The sequence below is a fragment of the Coturnix japonica genome, chromosome 17, assembly GCF_001577835.2.
Source record: "Coturnix japonica isolate 7356 chromosome 17, Coturnix japonica 2.1, whole genome shotgun sequence".
Taxonomy (NCBI): domain Eukaryota; kingdom Metazoa; phylum Chordata; class Aves; order Galliformes; family Phasianidae; genus Coturnix; species Coturnix japonica.
In genome coordinates, this window is record NC_029532.1 from 3339920 (window position 1) to 3362483 (window position 22564).

Sequence of the window (22564 nt, forward strand, 5' to 3'; positions counted from 1 at the left end):
TGCTATTGGCTCTTTTCATTTTAAATATCCTCAAGAAAATGTCGTTAATGACCAATATATTGTTAAACAAATGAAATAGCTTTCTCCACCATAAGGAAGTACATCATAACTTCATGTCAAAGTATTTATCTGCAAATGATCACAGTTACATGAAACTCACCTCTAACTCTCTGACTATCCTGATGACTGACTGTTCAGACTGGGCAGCATATTTTTCCTTTACCAAGCCCTCATTTTTCAGCTCAAGTTCTTGATTGTCTCTTAGGAGGTTCTTGTACTTATTCAGCAGCTCTTGCAATTCTGCTTCCTTTTCTTTAATTGTTTCATCAGATTTCTAACAAAAGAAAACAATGATACGTTGTAGCAAAACTCATTCTGGTTTTTATGCTGTAAAACATACACTGAAACAAAACAGGAAATAACCGAGGATGATCCAGCACGTTCTTTATAAGTCTTACAAAAGAAAAGCTCAACACAGCAAAACAGAAATGAAAATAAGAAGAAACAAAAGCTTCAGCCAGCCATTCAATCCTTTAAATCCTAACAAAAGTTCAAAAAAAAGAAAAAATACTGATTAAATCTGAAAATTCAGCAGGATTTATGCATACAGTTTGGTGCAGAGCAACCTCAATTATGAGTTGTCACAGTGCTGGATGAGTGCTGTCAGTACTGCTCAGGATCATACCTATAAGAGCTCTGAGCAAGACTTGTTTAAACACCCAGGCAGCTACTAGCTCACATGCCTTGTTTGGACTTGGCTCTTCATCCACCCTCTCCTCCTCCCCCCCCACAAAAAAAAAGAGAGAGAAAATATTTCACTATCAATACCTATTCCTCACTTTCTACTTTCTCCAGCATCTGCACAGACTGTAAATCATTGACACTGCAGAGCTTTTAAGCATCTTATCACATTAGTAAAAATCCCACATATATATTAGAAAAGCTTTTTCCCCTCTCTGTCCAAGTGTTTAACATAACTCTAGTAAGAAATGTATTTAATGGCACAAATCCCCATAATTATATGTCCGTTCTGCAAATGCAGTATTACAAGAATTGAAGGATTATCATCAAAATCAACAGCAAATCCAAGTACAAATGGGACTTTGTAATCATTCCTCACACAAAATCAAACGATAACTTCACATTCTTCATTTTGACTCAGGTCTACCTACCTGGAGCAACAGATCCCTTTGACTGACGTTGTCTGTTAGTTGCTTGATAACCAGCTCTTGGCTCTGTAACTTCTGATTGCATTCGCTCAGAAGAATATTGTAATGATCTTCAACAGCTTTTTCCTTCTCAGCCATTTCACCGTGTAATTTCTCTACTTGATTTCTAAGATCCTACAAAAAAATGAAACTGAATATTTAGCAAATGACAAACCACATTAACAGCTTAACTTTCTATTGCTTTAGATCACACATATCACTGCGTGCTCTGGTGTATGCACTGAAGTCAATATCTTTCTCTTAATATCTATAAATATTGTCCAAGAAAACTTTTTAATAAGGTGCCAGCATGGCTTTCTAAAAATCCAGTCTGTTTTAATTTAAATGCTTTTCACACAATAAATGGACACCAAGGCTGTTAGGAGTATCACACACATACGCTGTCACAACACTCACTTCTGAAACTGCTTATTCTTTTGATAGAAATAGGGAAAAAAAGGTTATGGCTGATTCACTTTGTCATTTGCTCTTTTCCTTTCCCTGAGGCTCCAAGATGAGTTGTGCCATTTCCACATTATTTTTATGCTACTTAAACTTCTCCTCAGACAAAAAGAACGGGGTAACAGCGCCCACATCTTAAAATTAATGTGCTTTCCTTTTATTTCCAAAAAGGGCCCATTTGTGGAGTATCATAAGCCCTTTAAATAGTCTGCACATCTGGTAGTCACCTATAAACTTCACTTTTACCTCCACCGGGATTTAAAATTCAATAGTTTTCTTATCCCAGGTACAGGGAAATAGTATTAGTGACACTTTAATTGCATTCTCTTTACAAACTGCTTTATGTCCTTTTTTTAACTTAATTACCTCGCTTCACGCAGGTTCACATCAAATCTTTAGCATCACTTTGCCACTTCCCTGCTTTATGTCTGTTTTGTACATTAAATACGAATTGTCATTTGCAACTCGTTTTCGTTTACTTGCTTAATTTTAACTTCATTATCAGGAATCAGCTCAGACATTCCTAATAGCTCCCAAAAACCCTCTCATCAAATGTTGCTTTGTTTCAAAGAATGGGTAAACTTTTGCACTTGGTTCTGCAAACTAACAACGTTAATTTTTTCATCATCAAAATAACTACTTGTTTGCCTATGCAAAGCGAGATCTGCAGCATCAGTTCCAAACTGTGTAAATACGTATTGAATGAAATATGCTTCCATTCCATCTTTACTATCCATAAACCATAGCATAGAGTGGAAGCATTGTAAGGTCTGGCTACTGCAGAACCTTATGGCTTTCAGCTATGGAACTCTTCAAGTGGGTCACATCACCTACAACATTTGAACTGGAAGGGCTGACCGTAACATGATGACTTTCATGATGCATTGCAAAGTTGACTCCTTTTTATGTCACCTTGGAGCTACTATTATCAGAACACAGTAGGCAAATTTTAAAGGAACACTTGTGATTTGTCCTGGAACTTCAGGAAATTATTACTCTGTGGTTTCTCTTTATGAAGACCATAAATAGATTTAAGAGAAAATGCAGACATGTACAGATGGAAAATACACTGTTGGCAATAATAGTACTACACTTCCTATAACATAAGTCTCAGAGTTCTCAGTGTACAACACTTGTCAGGCACAGAAGTTACGTTTCTGCCTTTAAAGCAGCACATACACAATGGCCGGGTTCAGGGAAAGAGCTGGACAGGCAATACACATTATTACAGAAAATGGAAAGGCCTGTGAGAGTTTGTCTGCAGTATTTCTGCCTCCAATATTCCCTTAAATCCTTCTCCAAACAAGTTAAGGGTTGAGATTGAAAGTTATTTTCTTTGCATGAGATGGAATTCTGTTAACACACAAAACTATCCATCACTATAGCAGGTTGCTTGAACTCATTGACCACTCAAATTGTCTGGGAGAAAATATATTGGTTTCTATACATTGAGTTGCAAGGATAATTTAGTACCTATGTTCTCAGAGCATAAACTTTGCTATTCCTTCTACCAACCTTTTTCCCCAAGAGACTTTCCTATGATTAATGATAGTTGAACTAAGAAAAATGAATGCGAAACACAATAACATCAAAGACTGGTGCAGATGCCTCCCCCTCATCATATGGGAAGCAGACTGGTGGATAATTAAGTCATGAAGCTACAAAACCTCCCCCTCAGCCTAACTTACATGTAGGAAGACTCCATAATAAATTCTACCTAATAAGTTATGCACTTCCCAAACAAGTGAACAAATATGAGCAACTAGCAAGTATACTTTAACTGTCTATATATAGGCCTGGTGAGACAACAGTTAATGTGCTTGAATGATCTGAGGCTGGACAAATGCTTTGATCAAGAAAAACTAGATGTTATGTATCAAGATGGCGGACACAAGTAGAACATGATGATGTTTGTTCCTCATCAGTTGTATGGAAGAATAAAAGCCCAAAGTTTCTTGTTTCAAAGAACTAAAATGACACAGAACTCAACAGCAGCTTCTGGAAAGCTCTGAACCAAGAAAGTTTTTAAGGTGACTCAAGGAAAAGCTGAAGCTTCAAACCCACGGTGCCAGGGACAGTGGTCAACATGTGGTGCTTCAGAAGACTCATACTGTGGGCCATCCAATTTGGATGATCAGCTCACATCCCATTCAGCCAGGAGAAGAACCTCATCTAGAGGTTTGCTTCCCCCTCCTTCCTCCCTTCTTTTTTGTTTTAAACAGATATATTATGAAAAAAAAAAAAAAATTGCCATTATCCCAACTGTACCTGAAAAGTCACCAAAACCTTCCTTGTGTGGGAGGAAGACACAGGACAGCTTAGAATAAAACTAGCAAGAATGGTCCTAACAGAGTAGAAACACTGATAAATAGGTAACTCAGGGGCATAAACAGAATAGGATTTTTAGGGCTGTCTCGTAAGAGGTTTGCATCAGATCACTGAAGTGGTTTCCTATTTGTCAAACAGCGAAATATCACAGCATATTTTTCTACTCCCACATATCTACTACTTAATGGGCAACATTTCACAGGCAGTCTTGCTCCATCCAAATGTACTAGCAACTCTGAAATTGAAGCAGCTGTTCTGCAAGGAGCAGGAAATAGGTTAGGGATATAATTTTTATAAGACTGTTCATCTTATGACAGGAATGCTTTTCCCCAAGGAACCAGTCATTTACATGAAAAACTTGGACATAATGGAGTCAAATAGATTTCTCTAATACCAGTAACTTTGAATCCCCTGGCAAATCCCTACTCAGTCCTATTTTTTTGTGCCTTTCCCATACAGATTTATATTCTGGCTCTCCTTAAAGATGAAAAAAGATTCTGAATAGAGAAGACAGTTAAAGACAAAATACTTAAATCAATAAAATATGTTCTTTGTGGCTGTTTTACTGATGGGAGCTATCTGTTCTTTCTCCCCTTAACCTCAACACCCAGAAGAAATTTCAAAGCATAGCAAAGATAAAGACTGTGTGACAGGAGCCTAACCACAGCTGACAATCATCCAAAACTGTAAGTTAAATAAATACAGCAGGCTGGGGGGGGGGGAAAAGATCTCATTTCTCTGTAGGTAGAGGGATCCCTCTACTGGTTTTAAGTGATATTGCAAGGGCAGCAATTTCCACATCTACACACTGTATTTATTAAAGTCCTTATTCAATAATTAAGGCAAAATATAAACTGAAGAAGTACAAGCTCATTTGACCTTTTACGTTATGTAGAAAGAGGCTGATTTTCAAACTGAAAAGTACCAGCCTTTGAAACAGGGCAGGAATCCACCCATCATGCAGGTGCTGCCCTAAGGAAGGAGAAATCTGCATGGCAAGACAGATGAGAATTATTTAATGTCTGCACTCAGCAGAACGTGCATCCTTTTTTCAAAGGAAAAGGAAGCCCAGTCATTCACTTTGTTGCATGATCTGTGCACAATGGAAGAAGAGCTTGTCTAAACATCTCCACTAAGGTTTAAAGAAAGCCCTAAAGAGAATACAAAGTAAGGTTAAGGAACAGATGCATCTTTTATCTTCTATGTAGTAAGCTGTGGCTTGGGGATTTTACAAGCAAAAATTGCTATTAGTTACACAGCTTTTACAGTGACCAAGCTATGATAGCAAAAAGCAAGCTGAAGTTTCAGGTTGCTGAAGTTTCAGGTTGCAACAACTGACTTCTTACTCTTGCACCGCATCAGAACTTGTACATACTGCAATTTAAGACAACAGAGACACGTAACATGGTAAATACAGCAGAAATAGCACTTACGTTCTATGTCAAGCGTGTTCAGACTGCAATCAGAAAACTGAAGCAAACAGCTCCCATTTTCTGCTTAAAAGACTAACCATTTTGGCTACGACTTGATCAAGGCTAACAAAGTAAGATCCAAAAAATACTTGTCTGTGCAGTCTAAGTGCCAGAATTTGCCTTGGTCTTTTCAGCCACATTCTTCTGAACACAGAGCAAATATATTTGCCTTTCCAAAAAAGCATCAGTTAAAAGTTTAAATTTGTTAGAAAAGGACAAGTTAGTAACAGACAAACATAGCATTTCTAAACTTAATGAAGGAAAAAAAAATTATCTGATAATAACATTAATGGTTTTGTCACTTCTGCTCTTCTGCAGCTGTGCTTCATCCAGCTCCTTCTCCATTTTCTCTCTTTCTAAATTCAGATCACTTAGCTCTTGATCAGTCCTTTTAATCCTTCGTTGTAGTTTACGATTCTCAGCATCCTTTGTGAGGTTTTCTGAACGTAGCTCTGCTAAAAGGGTCTCTTTTTCCATCAGGAGAGCTTGATAATCCTCAGCACCCTGAAACATAAAGCAGCAATCAAAGCCTGTACAGGTACTTTGTGCAACCTGCAAGTTTTACTGCTGTTGTGTTGCTTTCCCCACGTGTGCTTTCTACCACTTTACAATTGAAGAAATGTAGAAATGAAGAAATACAAATATAAACAAGTCTCTCAGATTCTTTTTAACTTTTAACTCTGCTGATGTGGAAGGGTGAGTTGTTACTTCTATTGGAAGAACAACCAAAACATTCCGTTCAGAGAACTCAATATCATCTCAACTCCACATGTAATGGCACCTTTATCTTCAACTCACTGTGCTTCTACATATTTCTTACTTAGTTCTCAGTTGTTATAGAAGAAGAAAATGAACTAAGAAATCTGGTATTTTAAGATTCAGTCATTTAAACAATTATTTTGGTCAAAAATGTATTACATAAAATTAAACATTCAAAAAAGAAAACCACAACTCTTTGAACTACTTTCCAATCCTTTACTTCCAAACACATGAAGTAATATATGTTATGTGGAAACAGTGAAGGAAGGTGCAGGGAAAAGGAAAGCCACATTAACTGCTTGCTTACCTTGAATTTTTGGATGTGTGCTTGATGAGTCGCCTCTCTTGCCTTAGCCAACGAAGCACTGAGAGCTTCAACTTCAGAAGCAAGTTCTTCATTCTTTAAGTAAAGTAAAATGAATGCTACATAGAAAGTTATTTCCAAGGGATGGAGACTCAGTAATAGCTATCCCACCACCTCATTATCTATCCAGCCAACTACGCAAAACGAAGATTTTTAAGAACAAAAACATCAAATACATCATAATAAATCTCACATAAAGAAAGTCTTGCCTCACACCATACTCACTAGACTGCCTATCACTCAAGTTAAACACTTCCCTCTCTTCCATAAAATTCGAATTTTATCTGACATTGACCTACTATCTCACCTTCTTTTATGACAGCTCTACTTACTCAACAACAAAAAAAATACTTCTCATACCTTTTAAGTGGTGCTCAGAGCTGATAAACAGCAGTGTGTAAATGAAAACATTTTTCCTCTAAGTTCTTAAGGGAGAAAGCATCAGTTAAGTACCTTTTCCCTCCCCCCTCCAGCTGAAGGCCCAAAGCTCTAGATAACAAAGAGAACTGCTTACACGCATGACAGGAGCAATTTAGAATCTACTAGAAGCTTCCTATACAGTTACAGGCAGAGAAAACAATCTCCGACACACTCACATCATGCACACTCAGTGATGGCAAGATCATAGTCATCATACCTCTTTTTCCTTTGCTTTTAGTGCAACAGTTAACCCTTGAATGGTTTTATCCCTTTTCAAGCGATTCTTCTTTTCAACAGTAAGCTCATTTTCTCTCTCTTGCAACTCTTCTTCGAGAGACTAAATTAGATTATGTGCAAGTTGTATTAACTTCTTACTAAGAGTTACTGTAGCAGCAGATTAATAAGTAGAGTCTCTAAGTTCTTATAACTTATAATTCAAATTACTAATATTAAATACATCCCAAATGCAAGTCATCATCTTAAAGATAAGCCAGGAATAGAGTAAAAGAAACCTAATCATGTGCTGGCCACAAGTACCAGCCATAGAGCTTTAATATTTGATGAGAGTGCCTTTCAGCTTCACTGAAAACTGCTTCAAAAACAAGGAGATCCTTCCTGCCACCTAAAAGAATTAGCTAAAGGAGTTGCTTTACTACTTTTCTAGCCAATACTTCTCCATATTTACAGATGTATAACAGAAGATATCCCAAGACACGTTGTATGAAGCCACAAATACAGAAAGACAACTAGGACTTACCTGGATTTTTTTTTCAAAGGAATTTCTCTCATTTCTAAGCTCCATCTTAATAGCCTGTAAGAACAAAACATGTACGTTGATTCTAAACACAGAAGCAACACATTAAGCATTAAAACTCAATAAAATGAACTTCAAGACCACTCTATATGTGTCTCAGAACTGTACTACAGTCAATATTTAGGCAGGAATGCATAGTTGCTTCCTGGAAGTCTATAGATGTATCTGGGCATAGTATGAAAGAAAACAGTGTTCTTCAATGAGAGACAGGGCAATTCTGCTTTGTAAGCTAATAAAAGTGCACTTTTATGAGACTTAGCTATGTCAGCAGGATCCTTTTAATACAGGAGATTTAAATTAGCACTTTTCTTTGGGGAATATTGGTTTTTAAAGAATAATCCTATATAAAAATGGAGCTGTGCACCAAAAACATTCAGCTTTCTTTCTCTAGTACCATAACCCAAAAGGATGATACAGTCTGTCCACCTGCTTTGAAATGATTAAAGATGACTCTGCTTTCAGCTTGACACAAAATAATCTTGTGAATCTAGGGTAGTTTTTCCTGACACATTGATTTCATTGCAGTAAGACCCAGAAGAGAAGCTTTAATTCAGTTCAGCTGCAGAAGGGTCTCATCTATTCCTGACAGAAACAAAAAGGTGTTTCTGCACTGATTCTTATGAAGTCCCAAAACAAAAGGGATGAATCTTTCTCAAAAGCACAACAGCCTCCATAATTTCTTTTTCCTTTCAGTTTTGTTAGTGTGAATAACAAATGGAAAAAGCAAACAACCAAGAAAAGCAAGGTTTCAGACTTATTCCTGCCTTTAAGCTGTCAAGATATCTGTTTTCCTCTTAAAGAGACAACAGAAATAGAATGGCAACTCTTGGAACGTTTTGTAAGCTAACAGCAATGCTTTCACTTTATTTCATGAGAAATTTTTAACACTTACCTCCTTTAATAAAGCTTTTTCTCCAAATAAGAGTAGAGAAAACAAACTCCCAGGTCACATTCTTAACTTATAGTACTGTAAAAGTTCTGTCATCTATTGGTGAGGATCTAGAAACATTTAGCTTTTCTTTTAAATATATACTTGTGTAAAGCAATTACACGGTATCTGTGATAGAACAAGCTTATGCTCGTAGAGGGAAATGATCTCTCTTTGAAAGAATGATAAGCATGGCTGGTAACGATGAATACTGACTGCCAAAACACAGTGTAAACAATGAATGTTTAGAAGATGAAAAAGGGAGAAAGAAATAGCAGTGAAGAAGGATTTTTTATTATTAAGTCACCCACATGCTGCCATGCTTAAAACCCTGAGAATCTCAGACTACGTGAGATTTACTCTGTATAACAGTTACAACAGTTTCCTCACCTCTATCTCACTATCTTTTTCACGTCTCAAAGCAATGATAAGTTCTTCCATTTTTTCTGCTGCTAAGTTCCCATCACCAGGTCTGCTCCGAGAGTTTTCCTCTTCAAGATGTTGAATTACAGCTTCTTTACTTTTCAAAGACAGATTCAGTTGCTCTATAAGTCTAAAATGATAAGATTTTTCATATTAATCTTGCATGATCTACCAGCAGCCCCACAATTATTGCAGTAAATCTCACAGGCAGCTTTCCTAGCCAAAGGCTCCACACAATACCTGTAAAATCTGAGGGAGCCTTTCTTTCCACAACCTCCCCCAGAGAAGCTAGAAAAGCTGCCATCCACTTAAAGCAAACAACACGTTTGAGCTATCTGCAAAGCACTCATTTTTCCTCTTCCTATTTTAAACATAAATGCTTCAAGCTTCAACATCTTGTTTACATTATCCCATACACAAAAGCTTATCAATGCATTCCTCTTCCTAGCACACATAATTACATACAAATCACAAAGGGTCCCTCAAGTACCATCTACAAAGAGGTCTAAGAGACTAAAAGAGGGCAGGGAAGATAAAGGGAAAGGGAACAAGGTGGCCTAACAGCCAGGTTATATCCACTGCAGTATCACCTATCACGCAGTAAGAACAACTTCATCAAATTATGATACTCAGAGCAGCTAACTTCAGGATTCAGTCAGAAAAGGATACTCCAAAGTATTACAGATTATAACATTCTCCTCATTTCCACCTCAGGCTTACATACCAAAGCTTTACTAGGTTAACCAGACATGTATTTTATCCCAAATGTATTTAAAAACCAAATAAGATCAGTCTTCCAAGTATTGAGATCTGACTGCACGCATCTCCCTGCCGTAAGAACAGCTTGGGCACCTTTTCAACTACCTGCCAAACAAAGCAAAACCAATGCTTTGCAAAGCATAATCAAAGCCGTGAAGCTCAAACACATTTTTCTTTTCCCATTAGATTTACCAACCTCATCAGATACACCAAGACTGAAGAGCATGTAAACACTACGAAAGCAGTGAGTGAACACAGATATGAGTGAACCTGTTCAAGCAACAGCTCTAAAGCAGGAAGCAGAAGATAAGGCAGCAGAGTTACAAAGCTTTAAAGCAAGACATGTTCATGTCACGTGCACATAGATTCTTTTACACTTTCAGACATTTTTTAAAGATTTTGCTGTCATGCAACATGTAAACTGGTTGCTGCACTCATTTACAAGCTGATTGGAAATCTAGTAACACTCAATCATCTATCCCAGAGAAAGATCAAACCATTACATTCTATACCCATGCTGACTCTTCACACTTCAACAGTAAAAGGACTTCCATCTGGTTAGAAATATCACCAGCAAGTGTTCAGACCTGTCCTTCTCTGCTTCTGCAATCATATCCAGATCCTTTACAGGAGCATCTGTAAGTGAAGAAAGTTCCTGCTCTGCAGCAAGTCTCAATGCTTTTTCCTTCTCTGTCATTGCAATGGCTTTTTCCACCTCTTCTTGGGCAGCCTTAAGATTCTGTATTTAAAATAATTTAAAAAAGAAAGACCATTTTGATGTCTACAAGAACAAAATGCTCACAGAAGATTTCATGCACCGACTCTTTACCAAACACGCATTAATTATCTCAAGCACTTTGCAAACACTTCTTGAAAATACAGACATGAAAAGTTCAAGTGAATCAATTTCTGTGGTACATAAAGATGCGAAGTTCATTTCAAAGTAGCAAATCAAATTCCCTATCAAACAACAGAAATAGAAGCAGAAGTTCCCTGTGCTACGGCTTTAGATTTAGCGATGATAATTTGCTTTAAAGTAATTTGACTCTACCCCACTACCCTCCCACCATCATAAGAAACGGACAGAAAATAAAAAGATTAAAAGAGGTTTTATTCATAAAATCAGGGATAAAAATCAATATTCACAGCCTCGCTGTAGCTAACTGGAACTTCAAGACGATTGATTAAGCACCAATAAAGCATGAATCATGTTTGCCTTGAACAGCAACAGAAATAGAGGGAACACCCAGATGTTCCAGTCAACTTCTAGTGATCCAGCTCACTGGGCTGGGGAACAAAAAGCCACTAACAAAGCAAACAAAAACACACAAAAGCAATCTGTCATACACTACATAACATTTGTTTCAGATCCTCATTCCTCTGTGGTAAGCTTCCCTGCTGTGCTCACTGAGTTTTGCTTTCTATGATCTATCAGCCTCCCTGAAACTTAACAAGTAACTCTCCCTTCCAAAGAGGATCTCTTGGGGAATGGGGTGTGAAGAAAAAGCCCTTCTCTACTACAATTCACTGCTCCTCTCCCCTTCCCATCAGCACTCATCTTTCAGTCAAAAACTCCAGAGAGAACTCATACCCAGATCTGTGTAACTAAACAGCACTACATGAACAAATACTGCTCTGCAGTATTTACAACCACCAGCATAATACAATTCACGTCAGAGACCAACACTACCTTCAGGCTACAGGAAATACTGTAGCACTGTGAGATGATAATATCTGCTACTCTACATGTAAGATTTAAGAAACGTCAGTCTGATCAATTATTTTGTTTTACAATAAGTAATTTGGGATATTTTCTACCTCAGCGATAGCACAAGGAATGCCTTGAGAAACCCCAGTTCTGCTAAAGAAAAGGTCATGGTGAATCCCCATAGCTCACTTCTAAATCAGCCTGATAGAAAACAGCATTATAAGACTGTTACCAATATCTTCTATGACCAAATCATTCTTTTGAGACAGAAAAGCAAACACTGGAGCTTAAGCATGTCCTATTTATTTACTCACAAAAGAGCACCAGGTTTCTATTCTCTCAAAAGACACAGTTACATAATCCCTTACCTAAGCATATGCACTCAATGATGCAAAACCATTAAGAGTCTATTTATAGAACTTAAATATTTCCAGTGCAGGCCATTTAATATCTCATTTGTTCTTTACAAAGAAGAGGAGTCTCCTTTCTTCTGAGGAAATGCGTTATTCATACAGACAATTCTTTTCCTTGTGGTGCCTAAACACTACAAAATGAGAAAAACATGAAGCAATTCCCCTGTTAAGGTATCAGCAATGGCTCAAAAATAAATATGGGAATAATCTGTGCCAACCACATGACAGGAGCTCTTACAGAGTGGTTTCAGCTATTTGTGAAGCTGAGACCTTACCAGAACAAGTGCCCAAAATGCAGCCCCTCTTCCTCTAAACAGAGATTACAGCTCTGGAAACAAAGCTGCCTCACTGGAACTCCAGACTTAAATGTCTGTTCTGAACATACCCAAATAGCATCCAAAGGTAGGAATTTCCTGAAGAATTGCTATCCTCCCATTCAGTGCTTTAAGAGTAGCTAATGGTACTCTCCCTTTCACTGTTTGCTTTGGTTTTCCTCTCTTTTCTTCTCCTCCTAGATTTGCACCAGCTATTTCTCCATGAAATCTGAAGCAATTTTGAAAATACAGGCCCATCACAGCATCAAATCTCAGATAATAGTACAAAGTACAGATTTCTAACTACTCATTCCATTTTAGGCACTCACCTCCTCCAGAAGGTTTATTCTGCCAGTCAAGATTCCTTCCATTTCTTGTAACTTCTTTTGTGCCTCCTCTTTCACACGCTGTATTTCAGCATCACCACCCTGGGCCAGGCTTTCAACTGCCTTTCTGAAAGGCCATAATATATAATCAAAATCCCATTGCATACCAAAGTAGAAAACATTTTAGTGAAAGCAGCTGATAGATTACAGAGAAGTTTCTTCTACTTTATCTGTACCTGCTTGTCACTGTAAGATAAAATACAAACATCTACACAGCACGTAACTATTTTGGTGGTATAGTCTCTGCTTGATGTACAGCAATGAGAGCTGCACACAATCCTCGTCACAACAAATAAGCGTGCAATGAAAAATAGTTACTATTTCTTCCAAATATTTAAAGCTTCCAAGTATAGTATCAAGCCTTCAGTAGAGTCATATTACCTATAAGCAGCAGCACTGGAATAAACTGAAGATATGTAGCTCCTGAGACCTCTTCTAATCACATCTTTAGTAATTAGTAATCTCTTACCAGCTCCTTCTTCTCTTATACTTCCTCACTAAGCAAAGGATGACCACTTGTTTATGATTTCACTTTAAATTCCATGTCCTATTATGAACTCACACAAGGTTCCATTCAAAGCCCAGTGAAACCTTCTGACAGCTACAAATGAAAATTAATCTGGTCTGCAGGATCTACTTGGAACTCCCAACTATTGAACAAGGTAATTAGTAACAACTCAATGCCACATGAAGCCAACCACAGAAAAAATTCCATTGCAACTGAAGCCTGCAGAGCTGTCATTAGATGACACTGCCAGCTTGGATTCATTTTTAAACTGGAATCTAGGAGGAAATAACTGTACAGGGAATTATTATACAAGTTATGCTAAGGCTGGTAGGAATGCTAACCCATTCTCAACTAATTAGTCACATTTAAGTTACTCCGTGACAACACCCTTGTGTGTATAAGAACTAAAACATCAATCCAGCATCACAAGGGACAGTTTCTAGAAAATACATCACTAAAATGCTATTCTGTGTCTTTCATACTCTGGAAACATCAAGAAAAAAGCATGCAAACAGAAGCAAGACCTTGGAAGTCTTAAATAACACACAATTTCAGTATGCTGGTACTCACGAGGCCTTGATGAGCAGCTTCTCTCTCTCCTGCAGATCACGCTTCAGACTTTCTATCTCAACTTTCAGCTCAATGTTCTAGAACATAAGAATGGAAGCATTCGCAGAGAACTCAGATGTCACCACATGCATAAGTTAACATCACCATATAGATCAGTTTTGCTTGGAACAGCAAATAAAGTATTGCTGGTATAAGAACAGCACAGCAACTTCAGCTTATGAAAGCACATTTTAAAAGCATCAAGCATTTAGGACCGCTGTAATCAAGCAAGTCTATGCACATGTGTGTATCCTTAACTACAATGGGAAGGGAAGCAAATCAAGTTGGGAGTTACTACAGCTTGGAAGCTATAATTTCTAATGATTTTCTTTTTAAAATCTGTGTACCAATTATTGAGGCTTTAAATCATTTAAAAATGATTTTCTTACAGCCTGGGAAAACACATCATACAAGAACTGCTTGGCACACAAGTTAACAGATAATTTTCTATACATTGGTCATTACAAGACAGGCCAGAATAGGCGCAGAAGACCAGAATAGACCAATTAGCAATAGTCACAGTTGAAACCATGACCTAGCCAGGCAGCTGTGCACTTTACTACTGCGACAACCATCAAGAGAAACTGAAGTTTCCATTCTATTATAGATGAGCCTTAATGCCACTGCATTACCAAAATGAATGTCTTGTAGAATGTAGACAAAGTAAACGCTGTCCCATGGATGCATAGACTCAAACCCTTCTTCAAACTTAAACATGAAAACCAAACCACATTCTCTCTTCTACAAACTTAGGAACTAAACAAAACTAAATAAAACAAGAAGCTATACACAACCCAAATACAACTTCATCTACATGCTCCATAGGAAACAGCTCCACATAGACTGGAGAGTTTGCCACTTTGATTAGCAGGCTTTCACGGTGCTGGTGAAATACCATTAAAGAACTGCTAGGAAGGAAGCAGACTCCTCCAGTGTGCAGTCAGAGAGCAGAATAAGAGAGTCATACTGAGATTGCCAGCTGAGAAAGATTCAGAAGTAAAACAGGCAGCTTTCCCATTAAACAAACTCTTCAAAGATACATAATTCTCTTATGATATTCTAAGCACTTACAATTTTGTACATATCTTCAGTGGGACCATCAAACTTCTGCTGCATTTGCATTTCCAGGAAGTATATACGAAGCTTCAGGTTGAAGTTCTCCTTTTTCAGATCAGAGATTTGCTGTGAAAGAAAGAAAATGAGCCAACTACATTATGAGTTTCAAATCAAGGAAAACAAACAGCAAGACCCACATCCACTTGGTTTTGCTCTCTATGGTGAAAGACAATTACTGAGATAGAATCCAACCAACATGGTGAGACATGCATGTGTGTGCATACACATACACTTACTTTTAGCCCTCAAAACTCTGATACATTGGCACTGAAATCATGATTATAGAAGAGTACTGTTTAAGACACATAGTGTGCTGTTGCAGTGTTCTTTATAACACTCCTTTAAGTGCTAATATGTTGTCTGACTTCATATGAAGAGAAACCAAACGAATATGAGACAGGAGCACAACTCATGGGGGCAAAGCCTCGGGCACACAAGGCAGCAAAACCAAATCAACTACCAATAAAATCTTTATCCACTCCTATATATTTCATAGCACAATTCTTTGGGGAAAAAAATGGCTTGTTATACACGTCCTTCAGGACTTATGATTTTTGAACTAGTAGAAGCAGTAACATAGCGGATGGTTTCATTAAAAAGAGTCTCCCACTGAAATGTTTTAAGAGGCCAAGCATAAAACATTCATTCAAATAAGCCTCGTGACCCCTGTCAGATGCTCTCAGCAAAAGGAAATCTAATATGCTACAGAGCTCCTAATAAAACATTTATGTAGGCTTTTCCAGAACAGTATAGTACCACTTGTAAAAGTTATTACCAATGCAATTTTTATAATACTCAGCTTGTGTAAGCCTAGGAAGACACTTTTCTTTAACTCCTCTCACCACTTGCATTCACAATCTATTGCTCAGTGTAACAATCTCTGCCTAGCAAGGTGCCCCTTTATTATTCAGAAGCAAGCATCACCCAAGCAACCAGAAATCCAGAGCTCTGTAACAACTCTATGGCCCATCCACACATCCTGCAGAAGCTGTCTTCAGTGCAGCAGTGCACATAGTTAACTCCTTCCCTCCTTTCTGTATCCCTACACTGCCATCCCAATGACCACAAACAGTGGCAACATCAACTGCAGAAGTGGCGACTGCTTAAAGCATGACAGCTCCTGAGGATCAGGAGGCATCTGAGCAACTGGAAGGAGTATAAAGACTCAATCTAACAAAGACTGAAGTTGTAAGAGCTGAATTTCTGCTACACTTCATACTTTCAGTACAGATCTGAACTAAAAAGAAAAAACGATTTCAGATCTCAGCATTCCTTAACTCCATTCTCATGTATTTCTGTGGCAACAGAATTAAACCAAACAGCTTAAGCATCCTTTTTTCAGAAGGCAAGCAAACATACTACACCATCAGAAATGAAGAAGTGAAATCAGTGTTCCCTCTGACATTCAGTTCCCCAGTGCAAAGTGAATCTGAGCAGGCAACAATTAAAAGTTATAGCTTAATAAAAAGCAACCTGTAAAATACCACCAAGTTCACATTGCAAAGGAAATTTCATGGCAGTTCTTTTGCATTCCTTCTGCATTTACAGAACCACTGTTGATGCCTTTATACATTTCCATGTCCGTACTTAAGAATGAAAGAGGAGAAACAGCAAAGACGTCACAAAAACAGAGGGAAATGCAATATACTGCACGGAAAATTACACACCACAGATACCATGGTAGCAAATACCACTTCCCCAGCTCAGCTCAGCTCCTCTCCAAGTCTGCACAGAGCCACTTTTATGCAAAGCAGCATCTGTCAGCAGGGGCTGTGGTTTCACAGCACAGTTTTTGCCAGCAGAGGCCATTTTACAAGCCAGCACAATTCTGAATGGCTTTGGGAAGACAATAATAATGATAAATAAACAAAACCACACAGACAAGAACACAAAGAACCACATATATACAAAGTACCCTAGCTTGCTACCAATAACTGTACTCGTGAGCATCAAATAAATCATAACAAGGTCCTCAATTAATGAAGTCATTTTGTCCATGTAATCACATTTAAAGTCACTGGTGTTTTCCCCTTCTCCAGGACGCATCATAAACACCCCCAGGATTATCTACCTTTGTATGCTCCCCAACTCTTAACATACAGGGGACCTTTCCCACATAGGTCCACTCAGCATGCCCTTGAAAGGTTACCATATCCACCCTGGTCTCTCCAAACCACAAGGCAAGTTCTTCCACTCTTTCCTTCCAAGTCGTTTCCCACTCTTCCTTCATTTCCTTCTCACATCCTGAGCAAATAACATAGCCCAAAGCTCAATAAATGCACTTATGTGTACATACACACAACACACTCATCTCCAAGCAGGAGCTATCAGGAATTACATCTGCCTTCAACATGTTAACTCAGATTTGTTTTAAGGCAGGATAAGAGCAGGCTTATGATGTCAGTCCAAGCACATCTAACAGCTTCTGGATCGCTAAGTAAACAGTAAAAGGACAAAAAAGTGAATGCTTCCTTTCTCACATTTAGCCTTCCAGTTACCAGCAATCTCAAAAGCAGGAGCAGTAGAAAACCCAGTGTGCTTTATTACCCTTTATTAGATTCTTCTGCCATTACTTTAAGAGATTTCTGAGCTTTATGATGCTGTTAATAACAAAGACCTCCAAGAAATCCCACAGCTTAGCTTAACAGAAGGGGTTTGTACACGCCAGGAAGTCCCCTCCCCTTCCACACAAAGCCCAGACTGACATCTCTCATCTCTAATACACCTCAGCAATACAGACCTGTGGGCCAAAGGTAAAAAGCACAGCATAAATTCTTCTGCCTTCTCCAAGAGAATAGAACTCCTCCTTCACACATAACCAACAACAGATCTTTCCTTCTCCAACATTTTTCTCTGTGAAAATGGATGCTGCTGAGAGTACAGCATTTTGCAGAATATATATTCTAGAGTAGGGTCTTGTGCATGTCATAGTAAAAGACTTTAAGCATATACTAATGCCAAAGCAGAGCCCTTCTACCTCAGACAATATTCCAAAATAAACTGAAACGGAAACAGCAAGAAACACTAATTTACTAAGACTTTCCAAAACAAGCCAACAGTTCTAAACAAAGAGCACAACTTTCTCCTCAGAGGAAAATAAGAAAGTGTGAGAGAGTTCAGAAGAAAAGCTCATTTCAGACTTTGCAATGCTACTAAAGGTAACAGTGGCAGTAAGAAGCACACTAAACACCACCAACAACCACCGACACGTGACAGGTCCTGAAGATAGGAAGCCACAAGCTGTAAAGCAATCATAAGAACTTGAGCTAAGCAACATTAAAACCTCTACGGAAGTGTTGTCCTGCTATACCCAAACAGACATCACTCAGCAGCCATAAACAATTAGCTCATAATTTAAACAGTTTATTCAATGTAGTTGACACTTTAAAAGCATCTGATGATTTCCTCTGTATTCCAGTAAGCAGCAAAACCAGTTTTATCTACAGCACTGGCACATATTAGACCTTTTATAACAAAAGCTTGTATGTAAGCGCAAGAGATACCACACAGCAGTGAATTAAAACACAAAATCCTACACAGGTATAAATGAAGATGGGTTTGATGCTCCCTTGAAATACAAGGAATCGATGGCAGACTTGTGAACTACGCTCTGTTTCTGGTGATTACATCCACTTCTGAGCAGATGGTGCTAATTTCTGTTTCGCAACTTAAAAGCAACAGCTGGCTGGTCTGCCTTACAGCAATGCTTTGCCTTTGGTTTTAAAGGCAGAGAGATGGGGGTTGACAGCACAAATAGCTACAGATCACACCTCTGATATAAACAGAGAGCCCAATCCACTGCAGGCAGCATATCAGAATTACCTCAGACATAACACTGTCACTAAGTCTTAAATTAAAAGCCCACTTACGTTTTCATAGTCCTTCATGGTCCGAGCTCTGGTTGGTGAGACTGTGTCTTCTGCCACATCTGGTAATCCTGGACATTGAAGAGACAGAATGAGTTCAGGCAAAGGAATCCAAGATAGGTTTCACTCTGAAAACAGTGAGTTTTAGTATTGCCATCCAGCTACAGCCCAGATTTCATTCTGATCCCAATATCTGGCCCCATCACAACCTCTGCATTTTGAACTTTAAAGTCAAGAGACTTTACAAGACACTTCTAAACACAAGCCTTCAGAGCATCTGCAACAGACTCCAGTATCAGAATGAAGTCCTATTAGGAGCTGCAAATGACCAGCATTGGTATTCCTAAAGCACAACGCCTTCTGAACACATATGTATTTAAACTGCTTGCACATATGTTCTGCAACAACTGCATTTAACAGGGCTATATAACCCTTTCCTTTCAAAGCTCCCATGAGAGTAAACTTAATGAAAATAGCGAGATTGCATACAGCTCGTAGCACTTGAGTTATCCTAAGTACAAAGAGGCATCCATGGCCTTAGGCAAACACCCACGTGAATTCAAACACTTCATTAAAGTACTTTCAAAGTCATTGTGTAGCCACATAGATCAGCCTTTAAAGCATCCCAGGGAATACCAAACTGCTTTTAACTCTTGACATCCTAATTAACAATCACAAAACCGCATTCCTCGAGCCCGAGGCTGAGTACGGTCACATTATTTGGCAGCAGCATCACTGCTGGCTTTTGGAAGCAAGGAGGTCTGCAGCCTTTCAATACCTGAAGGGAACTTAAACCCAGGAGGGGAGTAAACTCTTCAAAAGGGCTGACAATAGCAGGACACGGGGAAATGGTTTTAAGTTAAAAGAGGGAAGATTTAGGTTGGATGTTAGGGGGAAGTTCTTCACTAGGAGAGTGGTTAGGCCCTGGAACAGGCTGCCCAGGGAGGTTGTGGATGCCCCAAACTTGGAGGTGTTCAAGGCCAGGTTGGACGGGGCCCTGGGCAACCTGATCTAGTAAAGGTGTATGTTTGGTGGCCCTGCCAGGCAGGGGGTTGGAACTACATGATCCTTGAGGTCCCTTCCAACCCGGGTCATTCTGTGAGGTCCTGGTAAGCCTGGCTCAGTTTGCATTATCTGCTGCTTCACGACGAATTGAGCCCGGTTACACTGCTGGAGACAGGCAGGAACAAAGGCAAATCAGAAACACATGCCTTACACTCGCAGAGCAGAACAAAGAACAGCCAGCTTGACAAGCAGTACTTCTCAATAGTACCTCTCAGCCATTTGATTTCCAAACAAGCGTTTTGTCAGCTAGCCCGAAGGATGCCGAACGTAACGACACCTCATCGTTTAGAAACATATATCTAATTAGAGAGTGAAGGTTCTCAGTGTGGAAGAGGATAAAGAGTGATGCGCTATAACCAGACATAAAGAGACTGGGGGACCCAGACACAGCCCCCACCCCATCGGGGCAGCAGAACCCGGTACCACCATCACCCCACGGTCCCACCTCACCTCTGCAGCCGGCCGGCTCAAGCTGCGGGCCCTCACGGGAGATGTCCGGCATCACGGAGACACTGCGAAGCAATAAGACACTGAGAAGCGGGGAGGCCTTACACCATAAGGGGGGGGCACCTCAATCCGGCCCGGTTACCTCAGCTCCTCGTCCCCCTGTTACTCCCCCACCTACCTGGCTTCGAAGCCCACAGGCAGCGTCATGTCTTCCCCTGGTAGAGAATCCATCCCGCTGCCGACACTCGGACCCAAAGACCAGACTCGGCTCCGGCTCCTTTGTGCGCAGCTTTGGCGGCTCTGCTGGAATTCAAACGGCCGCAACCGCTTCCGCCATCTTTGCGTCGACGGAGATGAAGCCGCTGAAGGTAGAAAGGAGGAAGGCAAAGGGAGGGCACGGTGGGAAAGAAAGGGGAGGCGCCATTTTTGTTGTGGGTACTGGCAGGAAGTGAGCGAGAGGGCGCCATGTTGGTTGAGGGCAGAGTGGGGTGGTGACTGCCAGCTGGATACAGGGGAGGAGAGCGGTGGGCGCCATCTTGAGTGAGGGAAGGAGGAGCGACGTATAGAGCCGCCATCTTTTTAGAACAGAAAGGCGGTAATACTGGGTTGTCATCTTTACTGAGGGCACAGATTTGGAATGAAATACTCGAGTTTTAGAACGAAGTTCCAGTCACCGGCAGACCGCAGCCACACAGAGGCTTGGTCTGCTTTGCACATCTACCTCAGCACTTAACACTGTGGTATTGATGTATATCCCTGTGATGTTCCAGACTTGAATCAGAACACTGGGATTTTCCCATTGGAAAGAGCTATATCTGCAGCTGCTGGCCCAGGGCAGTGAGGAAATCCAGACATTGAGAGCTTTACTCTTAGTCAGCTGTGCCTGATGCTTTACACTTGGGGGTCTGAGGGTCCTAAGATATACTCAGTCCCTTCAACTCCCCCACTGCCTTCTGGAGACATTTATTACCTGAAATGACCAGCTCCCCTTTTGCAGTGGCCTCACCTTCTGTCCTGCTGAAGCTCAGTGTGCAAAACCACATATGTGTCTTCCATATGGCACCAAGATCCCTTCATCCCGTCTGCAGTGTGCCTGCACATCCTTACAAAGCAGAAACGAGCATTCACTTCATAAAGTGAGTAAATACTTACTTAGGATACCAGTGTGGCGTTGGTTAAGGTTATAGTAGGATATTATATATTTCATGCGTGCTATTAAGTCACCATCCATCAGCCGCAAAGTGATGAGTCTGCAGAGTTCCAGCATATTCCTTCCTGGAAGGAAATTAGAAGTGCCTTCCTTGTCAACACTTCGTGAAATGATTCTCTGATGGACAACAGCATACAGACAGACAGAGATGTACACACATTCATACATAGATGTGATGGAAAACTCCTCTGGGTTACTACACTGCCCAAAGTTTGAATATCTGCAGCTTCAGGAGGCAAGGAAGGTAAATGTATTGTCTAAAAGCCATTAACAACAACTGATAATCTTCTTAGTGTTATTTAACCTTATCTTAATCTGGGGAGATTATGGAAAATCCTTATACCAGCAAGCCAAGCTGGAATGGTGTTCTACTTCAGAAGCCAGTCTGAGATTCTTACTGGTCCAGAAACAAAGTGCTAAAGGGAACTAAGAAATACATACTTAACAACAGTGCAATGGTATGATCCACAGGTTGCCCTAAGAATTGTGGATTACATCCCTGGGGGAATTCAAGACAAGGCTGGATGGGGCCCTGGGCAACCTGATCTGATCGGGGGCAACCAGTCCACAGCAGAAGGTTGGAGCTGGATGTTCTTTAAGGTCCCTTCCAACCTGAGCCATTTTATGATTCTGTGTTGACCACAAAGCCTGAGGGAGCAGGGTGTGCAGTGCAGAAGTATGGTGGTGGCACAAGGATGGATGTCACCACCAGCTGAACCTGGGTTGCTTGCTGCCCTCATGTCTTGGCACTGGGGACCTAGTTCAGCATTCAGTTTTGCTCACTCCTGAGCAAGATTCCTCCTCAGCTAAGTCACGCAGAATCAAACTGTTCTGCTAATGCACATCAGGTCTCAATATACTGCCTGGATTTTCACTAGTGTGGCCCTTGCTTTTATAGCTCTGGCTCTGTTAAGTATTTGAATGAATGTGTCATTCTTACATTTGCTTAATTGAAGCTGGCTCACCTCTCTTCAGGTTCTTTGCT

The 22564-nt window shown here is 39.8% G+C and overlaps 1 protein-coding gene across 5 annotated transcripts in view; it reads right to left on the bottom strand.

Moving 5' to 3' along the window:
* CDK5RAP2 (CDK5 regulatory subunit associated protein 2) overlaps positions 1–20714 on the bottom strand; it is a 66420-nt gene extending 45706 nt beyond the window's left edge. For 3 of the 5 annotated variants that reach the window (XM_032448014.1, XM_015879253.2, XM_032448013.1), the window contains exons 1-14: positions 20548–20714; positions 20373–20434; positions 18861–18928; positions 14947–15057; positions 13837–13913; positions 12702–12825; positions 10525–10676; positions 9146–9308; positions 7771–7824; positions 7231–7350; positions 6537–6629; positions 5756–5974; positions 1173–1343; positions 161–334 (exon numbers count right to left, since the gene is read on the bottom strand). In XM_032448014.1, coding sequence (XP_032303905.1) covers positions 161–334; positions 1173–1343; positions 5756–5974; positions 6537–6629; positions 7231–7350; positions 7771–7824; positions 9146–9308; positions 10525–10676; positions 12702–12825; positions 13837–13913; positions 14947–15057; positions 18861–18928; positions 20373–20434; positions 20548–20600 — 1641 coding nt within the window. In that variant the 5' untranslated portion in view covers positions 20601–20714. Of the gene's footprint in view, positions 1–160; positions 335–1172; positions 1344–5755; positions 5975–6536; positions 6630–7230; positions 7351–7770; positions 7825–8719; positions 8888–9145; positions 9309–10524; positions 10677–12701; positions 12826–13227; positions 13302–13836; positions 13914–14946; positions 15058–18860; positions 18929–20372; positions 20435–20547 lie in introns of those variants that run through there. The other 2 variants (XM_032448015.1, XM_032448016.1) reach the window with 2 other exon arrangements.
* Positions 20715–22564: the final 1850 nt, after the last annotated feature.